Here is an 18,461-nt window from a genome sequence, read left to right as displayed (position 1 = left end):
ATTCCTAACAACCCATAAGGTAAACATCATCATCCCCATTCATAACTAAGAAAGCTAAAGCTCAGATTAGTTAAGTACCTCAACCACGATCACACAGCTAAGTGACAAATCCAAACCCAGGCCTGACTCCAAAGCCCAGGCTCTTGATTTTACTGCATTTGCGTTCATTGAACATAGGACAGAGCCTTATTCCTCTCTGCCTCCTCATCATTTAACACAACTAATATAATATAGCATAATATAATATAATAATAACAATCGATTTTTCCCATTTTATAGATGAGGAAAGGAAGCAGAAAGGTTAAATGACTTTCCCAAAGTTACACAGCTACGTAATCGACGGGGCAGCTAGCATGGCTCTAGAGCAGTGCTATCCAATACTAATTCAATGGTAGGTGAACCACAAGTATGATTTCCAATTTTCTAGTAGCCAAATCTTAGAAAAAACTTAATTTTATTAATATATTTGACATAATCCACATGTTCCTATTATCATTGTGACATATAATCTATATTAGAAACTACTCATGTCATAATTTACGTGTTTTCCTCACTCAGTCTTTGAAATCCAGGGTGTATTTTATACTTACAGCACATCTCCAATCGGACTCACATTTCCATGCTCAGTAGCCACATGTGGTCAGTGGCTCCCATATTTAACAGAGCAGCTCCAAAGCTACATGTGGCACCAACTTAACAACACACGAACTCTCCATTTTCCATTCTCCAGCATTGATTCCTGAAGTGTTATTTTATAAAATCAAAAAACAAAGTAACTAGTTATATTATCTACCTCCACAGAAAACCCATCCTGGGGTTAGGGTTTCACTCTTATAAAAAGGTCGTATTTATGCGTGTCGTTGGATCATATTTTTGATGGTAATCTGTTCTCCCTATACTTTCTCTTCCCTACCCACTCCCTCCACATTCAAGCAGCCATTCTCTCCTTGCCCCAAAGAAGGCAGAGCAGAAAGCTGAAACAGGCTGCAAGACATTCTGGCTTTTTCCTTTTAAGCCTAACCCCTGAGGAGAGGCACTGGGGTTTACAGAGCAGGCAGCTTTAAGAAGCAGGAGGTAGAGAGGAGTCATCCCAGATTAGAAGGACGTTCCCCTTGGCTTGGGGGAGAGGAGGAGAGCATCCCAGGAGAGGGTGGGAACTGGCTCCGTGTCTTTGCAGCACCTTGGGAGCAAGGCACAGGGTGAACCAGGGGTGGGGCAGAGTCTGCAAACGACTCCCACATCCAAAGCCAGCACGGGAGCAGCAGAGAACTGCTCAACCTGGAGTGGCTGTGAGACGGGGACAATGGGTATTTATAGGGCGGTTTGCAGGAAGAGATGTCTAATTACTAGAGACCCCTCCCGATGCCTTAGCACTGCCTAGGATCTCCAAGCTGTGGGAAAAGCTCAGGAGGAGTCCCTGGGAATGACTGGGGTTAATTTCCCCGCAATCCACTGGGATAGAAGGGCACTGGAATCAAAAATTAAACTGAATTCTAGAAATCAAAGAAAGTGTCTGGCTGGACTTGTTTTTGTGACCAGACATTCATATCTGCCACCTAGGGGGCCTCACCTGAGCCTGCCAGGGGCAGTGGGCAGTGTCCCCCCACAAACCATTACACCAGAGCCAGTTCATCTCCAGTGGATGGCTGTAACCCAGGAGGAACTGCAGTGCTGAGGGGTGTGGCCTCTCAGAAGTCACTGCTGACTTGGGGAACACCAGTGGCCTGGGATGAAACCGAGTTTCAAAGAATATCATGGAATACGTTTAAGTCCTGATCAGACACAAAGCAATCAGCAAAAAGGCCACTTGTTGGAGTTTGCTTAAATGATGAGTTTCCCTGACTCCCTGAGAAGACCCAGAAAAAGAGGGGTGGAGAAGATGATTTTCAGGCCACTATTTCAGACTCTGAGGAAAGAAGGACTATTTCAGCAGCAGCAGTAGCCATAGCTCTACTAGCCAGAACAGATGAAGACCATCACTGCGGCCAAGCCCTGGCTAACACTGTAACAGGAAGAACAAATCTGACTCCATGTTAGATCTGTTCCTTTTACTTTAACCCGTTGTGCTTTGTTGCTTGTGCTTAATCATGCTGGCTCTGCACCTTTTGTAAGAGAATGTTGCCTATGGCCTGAAGTATACAGGATAGCCTACTCTCAGGGCTCTGACCTTTAAGAGTCCATTCACACAGAGATAAAAAGTTGCAGAACAGGACAGTCCATTCACACAGAGATAAAATTTGCCTTGTTGGAGGTTTACAGGAACCTGACCTATGTGGACAGCTGCAAGAGCAAAGGAATCCAAAACAAGAAGTCTGCAACAACTAACCACACCCCTCCCTCACCTGGCCTTTAAAAGTGCTTTGCTGAAACCCTTCAAGGAGTTTGGGGTTTTTTCGGCACAAGCCACCCATCTCCTTGTGTGTCCCTGCAGTAAACCTTTCTCTACTCCAAACTCCGACATTTCAGTACTGTTTGGCCTCACTATGGATCAGGCACATGAACTTGCATTCAGTAACACCATGTTTAAAGACTTTAGGAAGATAGGCAGGAGCACTGTCCACAGATCTCTACAAGCCAGGTGTCAAGACAAGGAGACCCCCGCTACCTGCCCATCAGGACTGCTAGGAGACTGTGGGGGAGGGAGAGCCCAGACCCAGGGCAAGAATGGAGAAAGTGTTGCTCAGTCCTGGAGAGAAATCTTTTCCAAGGAAAAATGCCTGGAGTTCGGGGAAAGTCAACATGCCTCTGTTTTATTTTGCTTATAAGTGAGATGAATATTTCACAGTACACAGAGACTGTGAAAAGAACCCACACTCATTAACGGGGAAGGAAAGCCAAACTTCAGGGGACTGGGTGGCTCAGAGGAGCTCAGAGGTAGCATCATCACTCTGGTCCCATAGCAATCTAGGCTCTGTTGGCACCCTTTCCCCTCCCCAGTAAATAGTCAAAGAGAGTACTTAAACAGAGAAAGAGGCAAGGACACCTACATGGAAGGTGCTGGCTACACAACAGAGCAGCCACCCCCCTGCTGTATGCCCCGTGAATATAAACATGAGCAGGGACCCACCCAACTCTGGGCGGAAAGCCAAGGGGAAGGATGGCCATGAGGAGGAAGAGTGTAGAGCTACAGCTTCAGGTCAGCGTCACCTGCCATATTAGATCCCCCACCCTTCTTACATCTAAATCACAGATCCTGCTCCCCCCAGTGAGGGGAATCCATCCGAGGCTGATGGAGCATTCCTACACGGAATGGAGCCTGCGCCGGAAGAAAGCAGAATTTCTAAGGCAGAAGGTCATCCCTGGAAGGGAAAGGGGAGAAGTCTACTCAGTGCCCAGGTTCATGAACTCAACTCCTGGGAGCCTGAGATATGACCCACCCGGCCAAGTGCTGCCGACGTCCTGGGATCCCGGTGCAAGCCACTGCTCTAGCCCCACCCTCATGCAGGTGAGAAGCCATTCCTTTCTAGAAACAGAGAGATTTGCTTCAGGAGATGTGGATGGCTGGGATCATGTCATGAGATAGTATGAGATATTGCACCCTACACACACACACGAATATTATTCAGCCCTTAAAAGGAAGGAAATTCTGACTCACGCTATGACATGGATGAACCTTGAGAACATTATGCTAAATAAAGTAAGCCAGTCACAAAATGACACGTATTGTATGACTCCACTTATATGGGGCATCTAGAGCAGTCAGATTCAGAGACAGAAAGTAGGATGTTAAGTGCTGAGGGCTGTGGGGAGGGACAAATGGGAAGTTGTTTAATGGGTACAGAGTTTCAATTTTCCGAAATGGAGAGAGCTCTGGAGACTGGGTTGCACAACAAGGTGAATGTACTTGACACCTCACTACTGAATTTAGGGAATATACTTAACACTTAGAAATGGTTACAATGGTAAATTTCATGTTATGTACATTTCACAACAATTTTTAAAACTATTATTTTGACTACAGAGGTTTTTTGCATTGATGTGGTACATGGGGTGATGGTAACTCACAGGCTAAAAAGCCAACTATCTAGAAACCTCAAAGTCAGAAACAGCAGGACATTTCTTTCAGTTGCCAGTTCACTTCTCTGAGCAATGCTTCTCTAGCCCCTCACTTGATAGTCTGTCCTTTCTACACAACCAAAGGCAAAATTATCTCCCGAGGAGACACCCTCCCTTCCCAAACTAGAGAGGGTCTGAGGAAACTCATACTGATAAATGCTTGAGACAAATGATGGAGAAGCAGGGAAGGGAAACTGATCAGGGAAAGACTGGAGAACTGCCTCTGAGCCCGAGTGAGGTTGAAAACCACACATTTTCCAAACAAAAATCGTCTCAAGAATTTCTGGCCAGTTTTTGAGTGGGAGAGGTAGGCTCTGAAATGCTGGCATTCCTGGGACATTCTGATGGATTGAGGAGACAAGATCACATATTTAGGATCTGGGACACTCTTCCCAAATTCAGAACATGTGATCACTGAAATGGCATTAGAATGGCAGGCCACGCTCTGAGCATTTCATTCTAAGAAAAATGTTTTTATCCGTAATTTGATTCGTATGCTTCACAGGGGTTGGAAAGACGGTGGTTGTTGAAAATGTAAGCTATGCAGCCAGACATGCTTCCCTCTATAACTAAGTTGCCAAGGAACACATAGGCCCAAATGAAACCCCATTTATGGTCATTGGCACACCTTGGGGAGCTGGTGACATCTCACATTCTTTAACTTCATTGATTCATTGCCCACTAGGCTTAATCTTGTAAATTACTTTCAAAGGCATGGCATACATCCCAAATTACTTTTTTTCTTAGATTAGCATCAATCTTGCTTATCAACTGACATTTTCTCAAATTCCCTGGAAATATCCACCTCACCATCAGAGCAAAGCTGTAAGTTACCTAAGGCAGCGGCCCTGACGAGCTCGACGGGAACCTCTCCCCAGCTCTGCTTTGGGGCACTAAGAATCTGAATCCACAAAGTGTGTGTCTCGGACGCACTCTGTGATTCAACCCCCTGCCTGGGTCTCCACCTGACCCCCTAGCCCGGGATTGCAAATGCTTCCTACCCAGTCCCAGGTTCCTTCTCCCAGGAGCCTTTGCAACACTGTTATGTAAACAGAGGAAACTTGCAAGCACGTGTACCCTGCAGCTTCTCCCCCAGCCCCAAACAACCCCCAAAGAGTAATTCCTGCCTTGTTTGAAGCTAGAAGTCCTTCTGTTGATTAGTAAAAACGAGCAGGAAGGTGGAGGAGGGGATGGGCTTTCTCAGACTTCTAACTACCCCCGCGCTGCATCATGTCACAGTCCCACAGGAGCTGCCGTCCCTGCTCTTCTCGGCGGCGTTTACTCAGTGTATTTGGCACTTGGCAATTTCATCAGCTCCCCGAAGAAACTCCCATCTCCTGCTTTCTGAGGAACCTTCTAGTGCTGGTTTCCCGAATCACAGTACTATTTCTCACTTATTTCCTGACCTCGTTCTCTACGCCTGTTAAACTCTCTGATCACATCCTTTGAATGAAAGGGGAAGTTCATTCAGCCTCCATAGAGGTTCCTGTGTGGCCTTGGCCCTCACAAGAGGCAGGTCCATCCCTCATGTGCATCTAGAAACACCGCCATCACTGATGAGGAAGCAACAGAAAACCCACAAGAAGTGAGGGCATCCTCGCTACATCTTCCAGCCAACCTGGGCAACAGAGCAGCTCTGCCTTGCCAAGAACTAAGAGTGCGCTGACACGCCTGGGGCCAGGTCTCCAGAAGTTTCCCAAGTTAGGAAACACATCTCACTGACTGAGGCCACTTCCCTAGGTAATACACTTATGCCTGGTTGCCAGGCTGCCAAATTCCCCACTAACATCCATGAACTCTGCCCTTGCACCACAGGAATAATACAAAAGGTACGGTGAGTCCTGCCCTAGAGCTAAGGCTAGGGATCATCTGAAGTTATTAAGACATAAAGTACACTTTCTTTTCCATCCCAGGTACCTGGAGGGAGTTTTCCTTTCAGTTTCCTTGAATTCCAAGTAATTACACTGTCGCCATCCTTAATGGGGAAGGCAGGAAGTTCCACGCACTCTGTTCTCTCTGCAAATGCATGGAATCTGAAACAGGAAGAGATATGCCACATCAGGCTAGTAAGTGGTATCTGCGCATTAACTATTCATCCTCCCAAGACTGGGAACTTGCTCTTCCGTGGTGCTAGGCATCTTCCAAGTGTTCACTGCTTTTCCCTGTGCCTTGTCAAGTCCCACAAATAAAAGACAGGAAGGTGGAAGACACCAGAGAATTGCGGAGCCATTGGGATTTTAACTGATGACTCTTCTGTTCATGAGTGGATACTTAGCTCAACCAAATGGTATTTATTGACCCTGGAAAAATGATACCCTGTGCTTAGACTTATCCTTTTGTTCCCAGGGTTCAATCATGTAAACACAGTTTGGACAAGCCCAGAGGCTAATGAGGGGCCCAACAGTGCCCAGAGCCCTGCGGGTTCACTGTTGAAAGCTGGTGACAAGAGGCAGCGTTGGCTCATCTGCCCACTGCTGATGGGCTTCAGTCAACTTTCACTTGGCAAATACACACCTCCCCAGGACCTGAGCATCAGCACTAATGAAAAGAGCTCAGTGTGGGCACGTTTTCAAGGCAGCCTCTCAGAGTGTGGTCCTAGGAGCAGCCGCAGCACCCGGGAGCTGGCTAGGGATGCACATTCCCCAGGCCCCACCTGAGCTGCCGAGTCAGAATATGCACTTTAACAAGATCCCCAGGGGATTCATAAGCCGCTTGAAGCTAAAAAAGCGCTCATGTACCAATGTTCATAGCAGCACTATTCACAACAGTCAAGACATGGAAGCAACCTAAATGTCCACTGACAGAGGAATGCATAGAGAAGATGTGGCACATATACACAGTGGAATATTCCTCAGCCATAAAAAAGAATGAAGTAATGCCATTTGCAGCAACATGGATGGACCTAGAGGTTATCATACGAAGTGAAGTAAGCCAAAGACAAATATCATACGATATCACTTATACGTGGAATCTAAAAAAAAAGATACAAATGAACTTATTCACAAAACAGAAATAGACTCATAGCATAGAAGACAAACTTATAGTGACCAAAGGGGGAAGGGAGGGAGGCATAAATTAGGAGTTTGGGATTAAAATATGTACACTAATGTATATAAAATAGATAACCAACAAGGACCTACTGTATAGCACAGGGAACTATACTTAATATCTTGTAATAACCTATAATGGAAAAGAATCTAAAAAAGAATTTATATATATATACACATGTATACATATATACACATATATGTGTATAAAACTGAATCACTTTGCCGTATACCTGAAACTAACACACCATTGGAAAGCAACTGTATTTCAATTAAAAAAATTTTTTTAAGCACTGGTATAGTGTTCCAGGTGATGATGGGCTAAACTGCACCCTCAAAGCCAGTTGTCTGGAATCCAAAAAGTCAGTAATAGCAGGAAATTTCTTTCAGATGGCAGAGGAGATCTCTGAGTACTGCTCCTCCGGCCTCTCAAGAGTACCACTTTGAAGTTGATGGGTGGTGAGGATCTGAATCAGTTTGGGCAGGCTGGGATAATTAATTAAAACAGGAAATAAATGAGGTATAGTAGGTGTGGGGAGATGAGACAGTGGATTAGATCTGAATGATGTTGAGTGCATCCCTGCCTATCGCCACTCATGACGCAAAAAGAATCCTGAAACGTGAGCTGGGATGGACAGAAGGATGGGCAGATGGCGGGAGAGGTCTGTGGGCCTTGCCTGGGCCATAGAAGGCCTCAGTCTCGTCTATTTCTAAAGGGTTTCAGGTGACACTGGGACAATGAAAGCAGGGGCTTCCTCCGAAACAGAAATGCCCAGTTTCCTTCATCCCATTGTTACCAACCTGGGTTCTCAGACTCTTTAATCAATGGAAATTGATAAAAGAGGCCAGAGAAATTCCGGCAAGGCTTTATTGGTACTCTTGCTGCAGCACAAGGGCATGAAAACAAGTAGCAGGTTCCCTTGCTAAGCAGTGAAGGTGGAGGCGGATCAGTAGGTGGGGCTGGAGGGGGGGCTTAGGTGGTCTACCCACCCCCTTGGTGGCGCCGTGCCCAGGGATCATGCTCAGGACCCTGCTTTTGCTCCCAGGCCCTCAGAAATGGCAGCTGGGTTTTGGCCTTTTTGTATTTTATTGTTCATAATTTGCCCCGACTACCCATGCATGCAGTTATTTTTAGTCCCTTAGAGTTCCTCTGTATTCTGTTGCCGGAGGAGACGTTTGTCCAGCTGCAGGCACTGCAGTAAAGGGTCCCAGGTCCCCACCTGTCTCACCACGACCTCCCTGCAGGACAGACGGGGGGATGATCGAGGTTTGTCCTGACAGGCCTCACACTCTGAGTGCCAAAGGCCTTTGCCCAGAATTTTCTACTCTGAAGAACAGGGCAGACATTTCCTCTGGCTAATACAGCCTCGCCTGTGCAGAAAGCAAATCACGATTAAGTCAGGCTCTTTGGAGAGTCCGAAGAGTGTAGCGCTGTGTCTGAGAGCTGGTGGCTCTGTCCAGACACAGCCTCAGGCACCGGGGGACACAGAGTCCAGCCTCCCTGCAAGCTGAAATGCTCAGGACACGCCCTTTACAGTTTGATAATAACTGCTCTTCAGCTGGGGCTCAACAGCAAAAGATGCACTGAGACCATCCAGGACCCCCGGGAGGAGGTGGGCTGGCAGGTAGCAGAGCAGGCAGGGGCACAGCTGGTCGTGGGTTGGCCTCACTTCCCAGGACTAGAGGAGGGACAGAAGGGCCCGGGTGTACCCCGTCCTCTTCTGCAGAATCCGCTCTCCACGGAGCATGACCTGAAAGTCAGGGGCTGAACTGCAGCTTCTCCCGTGTTAAATTACTCCCTGGCCTCTCACCTTCCCAGAGAGTGTCCCACATGAGCTGAGCAGAGGATCAGCAAGAAAGGTGGCCCTGCCAGCTGGGTTTTTCTCTCTCCACTAGCAAAAGTGGGGGCAGTGAGCCCCTTCTGTATTTGGGGGTTTCAAGAGTCCAGAATTGAAGCCAAGCACCTGCTGTTAAAAGATTTCAAAGCGCTTTATGAGAAGCCAGAGCACTGGTCTTCAGAATCACCAGGGATCCTGTTAAAAATGCATATCCCTATTCCTCCCTAGACCCTGAAAATCAGAATCTCTGGGGCTGTGGTCAAGATATCTGCATTTTAATCAAGATTCCTAGGTAGTGAAAGGCTTTGCAAAGTGAAAGCCTAACTGCATATTCCCAGACTCCCCTCTACTGTGCAAAATCAGCCTGCAAGGTGAAGCCCACGTCTCCCAGGCCAATATCATGAGCAGCTAAATTTGAGAACAAGTGCTCAAGAGTGGGCATTTTACCCATTTTAGACAGGCTGACTTAGGAAAGAACTCAGTCATTCTCCTTGTTACCACATAAGTAGCTGGTCTCTCTCTACAAGAGACACAAACTCTCTCACATGCACAGATAGGGTTGTTTTGAAATGTAGGTATTATTATTATTCAGGTATAGTGAGGCCAACAGATCAGGAGACAGCTACCATTGAAAAGATAGTTTACAAGGAGATCTTCAAGATGGTGGAGGAGTAAGACGTGGAGATCACCTTCCTCCCCACAGATACACCAGAAATACATTTACACGTGGAACAACTCCTACAGAACACCTACTGAATGCTGGCAGAAGACCTCAGACTTCCCAAAAGGCAAGAAACTCCCCACGTACCTGGGTAGGGCAAAAGAAAAAAGGAAAAACAGAGACAAAAGAATAGGGATGGGACCTGCACCTCTGGGAGGGAGCTGTGAAGGAGGAAAGGTTCCCACACACTAGGAAGCCCCTTCGCAGGCGGAGACTGCAGGTGGCGGAGGGGGAAAGCTTCGGAGCCGCGGAGGAGAGCGCAGCAACAAGGGTGCGGAAGGCTAAGCAGAGAGACTGCCGCACAGAGGATCAGTTCGGACCAGCACTCACCAGCCCCAGAGGCTTGTCTGCTCACCCGCCGGGGCGGGTGGGGGCTGGGAGCTGAGGCTCGGGCTTCAGAGGTCGGATCCCAGGGAGAGGACTGGGGTTGGCTGCGGGAACACAGCCTGAAGCGGGTTAGTGAACCACGGCTAGCCGGGAGGGAGTCCGGGAAAAAGTCTGGAGCTGCCGAAGAGGCAAGAGAACATTGTTACAGGGTGCGTGAGGAGAGGGGATTCAGAGCACTGCCTAAATGAGCTCCAGAGACAGGGGCGAGCCGCGGCTATCAGCGTGGACCGCAGAGACGCTAAGGCTGCTGCTACCGCCACCAAGAAGCCTGTGTGCAAGCACAGGTCACTCTCCACAGCTCCCCTCCCAGGAGCCTGTGCAGCCCGCCACTGCCAGGGTCCCATGATCCAGGGACAACTTCCCTGAGAACACATGGCACGCTTCAGGCTGGTGCAACGTCACGCTGGCCTCTGCCGCCGCAGGCTCACCCCACATCCGTACCCCTCCCTCCCCCCAGCCTGAGTGAGCCAGAGCCCCCGAATCAGCTGCTTCTTTAACCCCGTCCTGTCTGAGCCAACAACAGATGCCCTCAGGTGACCTACATGCAGAGGCCGGGCCAAATCCAAAACTGAACCCCAGGAGCTGTGGGAACAAAGAAGAGAAAGGGAAATCTCTCCCAGCAGCCTCAGGAGCAGCGGATTAAAGCTCCACAATCAACCTGATGTACCTGCATCTGTGGAATACCTGAATAGACAACGAATCATCCCAAATTGAGGAGGTGGACTTTGGGGGCAATGGTAGACTTGGGGTTTGCTTCCTGCATCGAATTTGTTCCTGGTTTTATGTTTATCTTAGTTTAGTATTTAGAGTTTATTATCACTGGTAGATTTGTTTATTGATTTGGTTGCTCTTCCTTTTTTTTTTAAAAAAATATATATATGTATTTTTTTTTTTTTAAAATATTTTATTTTAATAACTTTATTTTATTTATGTTTTTCTTTCTATTTTTCTCCCTTCTCCTATGCCAAACAACTAGCAAGACAGGAACACAACCCCACTGATTAGCAGAGAGGCTGCCTAAAATCGTAATAATGTCACAGACACCCGAAAACACACCACTGGATGCGGTCCTGCCCACTAGTAAGACAAGATCCAGCCTCATCCACGAGAACACAGGCACTAGTCCCCTCCACCAAGAAGCCTACACAACCCACTGAACCAACCTTAGCCACTGGGGACAGACACCAAAAACAATGGGAACTACAGACCTGCAGCCTGTGAAAAGGAGACCACAAACACAGTAAGTTAAGTAAAATGAGAAGACAGAGAAACACACACCAGATGAAGGAGTAAGTAAAAAACCCACCAGACCAAACAAATGAAGAGGAAACAGGAAGTCTACCTGAAAAAGAACACACAGTAATAACAGTAAAGATGATCCAAAATCTTGGAAATAGAAAGGAGAAATTAGAAGAAATGTTTAACAAGGACCTAGAAGAATGAAGAGCTAACAAACAATGATGAACAACACAGTAAATGAAATTAAAAACTCTCTAGAAGGAATCAAGAGCAGAATAACTGAGGCAGAAGAACAGATAAGTGACCTGGAACATAAAATAGTGGAAATAACTACTGCAGAGCAGAATAAAGAAAAATAATGAAGAGAATTGAGGACAGTCTCAGAGACCTCTGGGACAACATTAAACACACCAACATTTGAATTATAGGGGTACCAGAAAAGAAGAAGAAAGGGACTGATAAAATACTTGAAGAGATTATACTTGAAAACTTCCCTAATATGGGAAAGGAAATAGTCAATCAAGTACAGGAAGTGCAGAGTCCCATACAGGATAAATCCAAGGAGAAACATGCCAAGACATATTAATCAAACTATCAAAAATTAAATACAGAGAAAAAATATTAAAAGCAGCAAGGGAAAAACAATAAATAACATACAAGGGAATCCCCATAAGGTTAAGAGCTAATCTTTAAGCAGAAACTCTGCAAGCCAGAAGGGAGTGGCAGGACATATTTTAAGTGATGAAAGGCAAGAACCTACAACCAAGATTACACTACCCAGCAAGAATCTCACTCAGATTCGACGGAGAAGTTAAAACCTTTACAGATAAGCAAAAACTAAGAGAATTCAGCAACACAAAACCAGCTTTACAACAAATGCTGAAGAAACTTCTCTAAGCAGGAAACACAAGAGAAGGAAAAGACCTAGAATAACAAACCTAAAACAGTTAAGAAAATGGTAATAGGAACATATCGATAATTACCTTAAATGTAAATGCTCCAACCAAAACACACAGACTGGCTGAATGGATACAAAAACAAGACCCATATATATGCTGTCTACAAGAGACCCACTTCAGACCTAGGGACACATACAGATGGAAAGTGAGGGGATGGAAAAAGATATTCCATGCAAATGGAAATCAAAAGAAAGCTGGAGTAGCAGTAGTCATATCAGATAAAATAGACTTTAAAATGTAGACTATTACAAGAGACAAAGAAGGAGACTACATAATGATCAGGGGATCGATCCAAGAAGAAGATACAACAATTGTAAATATTTATGCACCCAACATAGGAGCACCTCAATACATAAGGCAAATGCTAACAGCCATAAAAGGGGAAATCGACAGTAACACAATCATAGTAGGGGACTTTAACACCCCACTTTCACCAATGGACAGATCATCCAAAATGAAAATAAATAAGGAAACACAAGCTTTAAATGACACATTAAACACGACAGACTTAATTGATATTTATAGGACATTCCATCCAAAGACAACAGAATACACTATCTTCTCAAGTGCTCATGGAACATTCTCCAGGACAGATCACATCTTGGGTCACAAATCAAGCCTTGGAAATGTAACAAAATTGAAATCGTATCAAGTATCATTTCTGACCACAATGCCTTGAGACTAGATACCAATTACAGGGAAAAATCTGTAAAAAATAGAAACACATGGAGGCTAAACAATACACTACTTAATAACCAAGACATCATTGTCGATCCAAGAAGAAGATATAACAATTGTAAATATTTATGCACCCAACATAGGAGCACCTCAATACATAAGGCAAATGCTAACAGCCATAAAAGGGGAAATCGACAGTAACACAATCATAGTAGGGGACTTTAACACCCCACTTTCACCAATGGACAGATCATCCAAAATGAAAATAAATAAGGAAACACAAGCTTTAAATGACACATTAAACACGACAGACTTAATTGATATTTATAGGACATTCCATCCAAAGACAACAGAATACACTATCTTCTCAAGTGCTCATGGAACATTCTCCAGGACAGATCACATCTTGGGTCACAAATCAAGCCTTGGAAATGTAACAAAATTGAAATCGTATCAAGTATCATTTCTGACCACAATGCCTTGAGACTAGATACCAATTACAGGGAAAAATCTGTAAAAAATAGAAACACATGGAGGCTAAACAATACACTACTTAATAACCAAGACATCATTGAAGAAATCAAAGAGGAAATCAAAAAATAGCTAGAGAAAAATGACAATGAAAACACGACAACCCAAAACCTATGAGATGGAGCAAAAGCAGCTCTGAGAGGGAAGTTTAGAGCAATACAATCCTACCTTAAGCAACAAGAAACATCTCAAATAAACAACCTAACCTTACACCTACAGCAACCAGAGAAAGAAGAACAAAACAACCCCAAAGTTAGCAGAAGGAAAGAAATCATAAAGATCAGATCAGAAATAAATGAAAAAGAAATGAAGTAAACAATAGCAAAGATCAATAAAACTAAAAGCTGGTTCTTTGAGAAGATAAACAAAATTGATAAACCATTAGCCAGACTCATCAAGAAAAAAGAGAAGAAATAAATCAGTAGAATTAGAAATGAAAAAGGAAAGTAACAACTGACACTGCAAAAATACAAAGGATCATGAGAGATTACTACAAGCGACTCTATGCCAATTATCAAACATTTAGAGAAGAGCTAACAACTCTCCTTCTCAAACGTTTCCAAAACATAGCAGAAGGAGGAACACTCCCAAACTCATTCTATGAGGCCACCATCAGCCTGATACCAAAACCAGACAAAGATGTCCCAAAGAAAGAAAAGCACAGGCAGTATCACTGATGAAAACAGATGCAAAAATCCTCAACAAAATACTAGCAAACAGAATCCAACAGCACATTAAAAGGATCATACACCATGATCAAGTGGGGCTTATCCCAAGAATGCAAGGATTCTTCAATATATGCAAATCAATCAATGTGATACACCATATTAACAAACTGAAGGAGAAAAACCATATGATCATCTCAATAAATGCAGGAAAAGCTTTTGACAAAATTCAACACCCATTTATGATAAAAACCCTCCAGAAAGTAGGCACAGAGGGAATTTACCTCAACATAATAAAGGCCATATATGACAAACCCACAGCCAATAACGTTCGCATGGTGAAAAACTGAAAGCATTTCCACTAAGATCAGGAACAAGACAAGGTTGCCCACTCTCACCACTCTTATTCAACATAGTTTTGGGAGTTTTCTCCACAGCAATCAGACAAGAAAAAGAAATAAAAGGAATCCAAATCGGAAAAGAAGAAGTAAAGCTGTCACTGTTTGCAGATGACATGATACTATACATAGAGAATCCTAAAGATGCTACCAGAAAACTACTAGAGCTAATTAATGAATTTGGTAAAGTAGCAGGATACAAAATTAATGTACAGAAATCTCTGGCATTCCTATACACTAATGACGAAAAGTCTGAAACAGAAATGAAGGAAACACTCCCATTTACCATGGCAACAAAAAGAATAAAATAACTAGGAATAAACCTACCTCTGGAGACAGAAGACCTGTATGCAGAAAACCATAAGACACTGATGAAAGAAATCAAAGATGATACAAACAGATGGAGAGATATACCATGTTCCTGGATTGGAAGAATCAACACTGTGAAAATGACTATACTACCCAAAGCAGTGTACAGATTCAATGCAATCCCTAACAAACTACCAGTGGCATTTTTCACAGAACTAGAACAAATAATTTCACAATTTTTATGGAAACACAAAAGACCCCAAATAGCAAAGCAATCCTGAGAAAGAAAAACAGAGCTGGAGGAATCAGGCTCCCTGACTTCAGACTATACTACAAAGCTACAGTAATCAAGACAGTATGGTACCGGCACAAAAACAGAAATATAGATTAACGGAACAGGATAGAAAGCCCAGAGATAAACCCACACAGATATGGTCACCTTATTTTTGATAAAGGAGGCAAGACTATAACAATGGAGAAAAGACAGCCTCTTCAATAAGTGGTGCTGGGAAAACTGGACAGCTACAAGGAAAAGAATGAAATCAGAACACCCCCTAACACCATACACAAAAATAAACTCCAAATGGATTAAAGACCTAAATGTAAGGCCAGACACTATCAAACTCTTAGAGGAAAACCTAGGCAGAACACTCTAGGACATAAATCACAGCAAGATCCTTTTTGACCCACCTCCTAGAGAAATGGAAATAAAAACAAAAATAAACAAATGGGACCTAATGTAACTTAAAAGCTTTTGCACAGCAAAGGAAACCTTAAACAAGACAAACAGACAACCCTCAGAATGGCAGAAAATATTTGCAAATGAAGCAACTGACAAAGGATTAACCTCCAAAATTTACAAGCAGCTCATGCAACTCAACATCCAAAAAACAAACAACCCAATCCAAAAATGGGCAGAAGACCTAAACAGACATTCTTCCAAACGAGACATACAGATCACCAACAAACACATGAAACAATGCTCGACATCAGTAATCATTAGAGAAATGCAAATCAAAACTACAGTGAGGTATCACCTCACACCGGTCAGAATGGCCATCATCAAATATCTACAAACAATAAATGCTGGAGAGGGTGTGGAGAAAAGGGAACCCTCTTGCAGTGTTGGTGGGAATGTAAATTAATACAGCCACTATGGAGAACAGTATGGAGGTTCCTTAAGAAACTAAAAATAGAACTACCATATGACCCAGCAATCCCACTACTGGGCATATACCCTGAGCAAACCATAATTCAAAAAGTCATGTACCACAATGTTCACTGCAGCTCTATTTACAAGAGCCAGGACATGGAAGCAACCTAAATGTCTATCAACAGATGAATGGATAAAGAAGATGTGGTACATATATACAATGGAATATTACTCAGCCATAAAAAAGAAACTTAATTGAGTTATTTATAGTGAGGTGGATGAACCTACAGTTTGTCATACAGAGTGAAGTAAGTCAGAAAGAGGAAAACAAAAACCATATGCTAATACATATATATGGAATCTAAAGAAAAAAAGGTTCTTAAGAACCTAGGGGCAGGACAGGAATAAGGATGCAGAAGTAGAAAATGGATTTGAGGATACGGGGAGGGGGAGGGGTAAGCTGGGATGAAGTGAGAGAGTGGCATGGACTTATATATACTACCAAATGTAAAACAGATAGCTAGTGGGAAGCAGCCCATAGCACAGGGAGATCAGCGCAGTGCTTTGTGCCCACCTAGAGGGGTGGGATAGGGAGGGTGGGAGGGAGACGCAAGAGGGAGGAGATACGGGAATATATGTATAGCTGATTCACTTTGTCATAAAGCAGAAACTAACACACCATTGTAAAGCAATTATACTCCAATAAAGATGTTAAAAAAAAGAAAAGATAGTTTGCCACTCACAGTTTCTGCTATGGAGTGAATTGTGCCCCTGCCCATCACCTCCCCAAATATCTGTGTTGAAGCCTTAATCTTCAATGGGATTGTATTTGGAGACAGGACTTATAAGAAGGTAATTAAGGTTAAATGAGGTCATAGGGGTGGGGCCCTGATCCAATAGGATTGGTATCCTTTTAAGAAGAGACACCAAAGAGTTTACATGCCCTCTCTCTCTGTCTCTCTGTCTGTGTCTCCCTCTCTCTCTCTCTGTCTCTCTCTGTCCTCCATGGAAGGATGGAAGGACACAGCAAGAGGGCAGCTGCCTACAAGAGAGAAAGAGAGTTCTCACCAGAAACAGAATCTGCTAGCACCTTGATCTTGGACTTCCCAGCCTTCAGAATTGTGAGAAATAAATATGTCATTTAAGCCACCCAGTCTGTGGTGTTTTCTTGTGGCAGCCAGAACTGACTAGTATTTTTCCAAAGAGATGGGGGCATGCCACACCACACAGGGCCACACAGGGAAGCCCCAGGTTTGGTCAGGAAGCAGAGAGAACAAGGGGAAAACATGGGCAAGTCTTTCTTGTGGATCCTGCAGAAAGAAATGGGTGAGGCAGAGTAAGCAGGCTTAGGATTGACTAGTTTGAATGATTTCAGCGGGTGCTGGAGTGTAGGGGCTGTCCTGAGCTGTCTGGTACCTGGCCCTGAGTTGACTGGGACAGGGGACAGACAGTGTTTAGGGTACGAGAGCCTGGATTGAGAGTGTGGGCTGGATTTGTTAGTTTGCACATAAAAGGTGCATTCCGTCCCGGGTGAGTCTTTTACTGTCTTTACGAATCAGCTAACCTGGGAGGTGCGGTCTGTCCAGGGTCAGCGAGACCCCAAAATGTCAAAGCGTCAGGAAAAAAAGTCAAGATTAATGCCAGGTAGAGGAGCAAAGGTGAATGGAGACTAAAGACTACTGGAAAGAGGAGAACACAGCAACCGACTGGTCAGGAAGACCGCTAGGAATCAAGACCCACTGTCGACTACAGGCAAGCACGCAGCTCGCTCGCGGTCTTCCCAGAGCACCTTTTCTGCCTACCTGCTTCGGGTCTTGGCACTCAGATCCTTTAAGAAAGCTGTCGTGCCCTCTCGTCTGGCATTGAAGGACACCGTGCGGACAGGACATGGGACCTCCAAAGCCCCCTGAAGGAGAAGCTCCTTGGATTCCTCTGGAACATCCCCCACCACAAAGTAATAAATGGATTCAACCTGCAGAACAGTGACACCAACAGTTTATTTCCCTGAGGCACGCTAGCCGTGAAGCAGACTCATCGGCAACATACTCTCTATAAACCTGCCTCTTGAAAAAATAAGCGGGCAGAAAGAAGAGCAGCACCGCTCGATGTTTCACGACGATGTGTTGGGGCCAAGGTCAGGAAGTAAGATATTCAAGGCCCGGTGCTAAGGAGTGTCAGGCTTTGCATGGGAAGGATACGGTTGGTGGATTTGGAGAAGAGCTTCCTCCGAGCCCACGAATAAGTTATGCAAGTCCATGAATGAAGGAGGTGTCGGCCAGCCACTGGGGGCAGGAAGCTTATTAGCAATTCACCACGGCGGTGCCAGAATTCTGCAGGGCCGGCTCAGGCACCCTCAGTCTGAGGCTGCATGTGGGAAGGAGGGCGCATTCCCAGCGGGTCTCACCTCCAGGACACACACGCGCCTGGGGAGGTGAGGCTGTCCTGCCTTCACACGGCCAGTCAGGAGCCACGCCAGGCCG

At 44.8% G+C, this 18,461-nt stretch overlaps 1 protein-coding gene across 1 annotated transcript in view; it reads right to left on the bottom strand.

The window, feature by feature from the left end:
* The window catches only part of VWA3B (von Willebrand factor A domain containing 3B), a 206,246-nt gene that overhangs the window by 154,061 nt on the left and 33,724 nt on the right, over positions 1-18,461 (bottom strand). Inside the window, exons 6-7 of the mRNA XM_024743834.1 lie at positions 17,784-17,953; positions 5,974-6,089 (exon numbers count right to left, since the gene is read on the bottom strand). Coding sequence (XP_024599602.1) covers positions 5,974-6,089; positions 17,784-17,953 — 286 coding nt within the window. The remainder of the gene's footprint in view (positions 1-5,973; positions 6,090-17,783; positions 17,954-18,461) is intronic.

The sequence above is a fragment of the Neophocaena asiaeorientalis genome, unplaced genomic scaffold (genome assembly GCF_003031525.2).
Source record: "Neophocaena asiaeorientalis asiaeorientalis breed wild unplaced genomic scaffold, Neophocaena_asiaeorientalis_V1.1 scaffold114, whole genome shotgun sequence".
NCBI lineage: Eukaryota > Metazoa > Chordata > Mammalia > Artiodactyla > Phocoenidae > Neophocaena > Neophocaena asiaeorientalis.
Note: the sequence above shows the minus strand (reverse complement) of the source record. Positions and strands in the feature narration are given on the sequence as shown.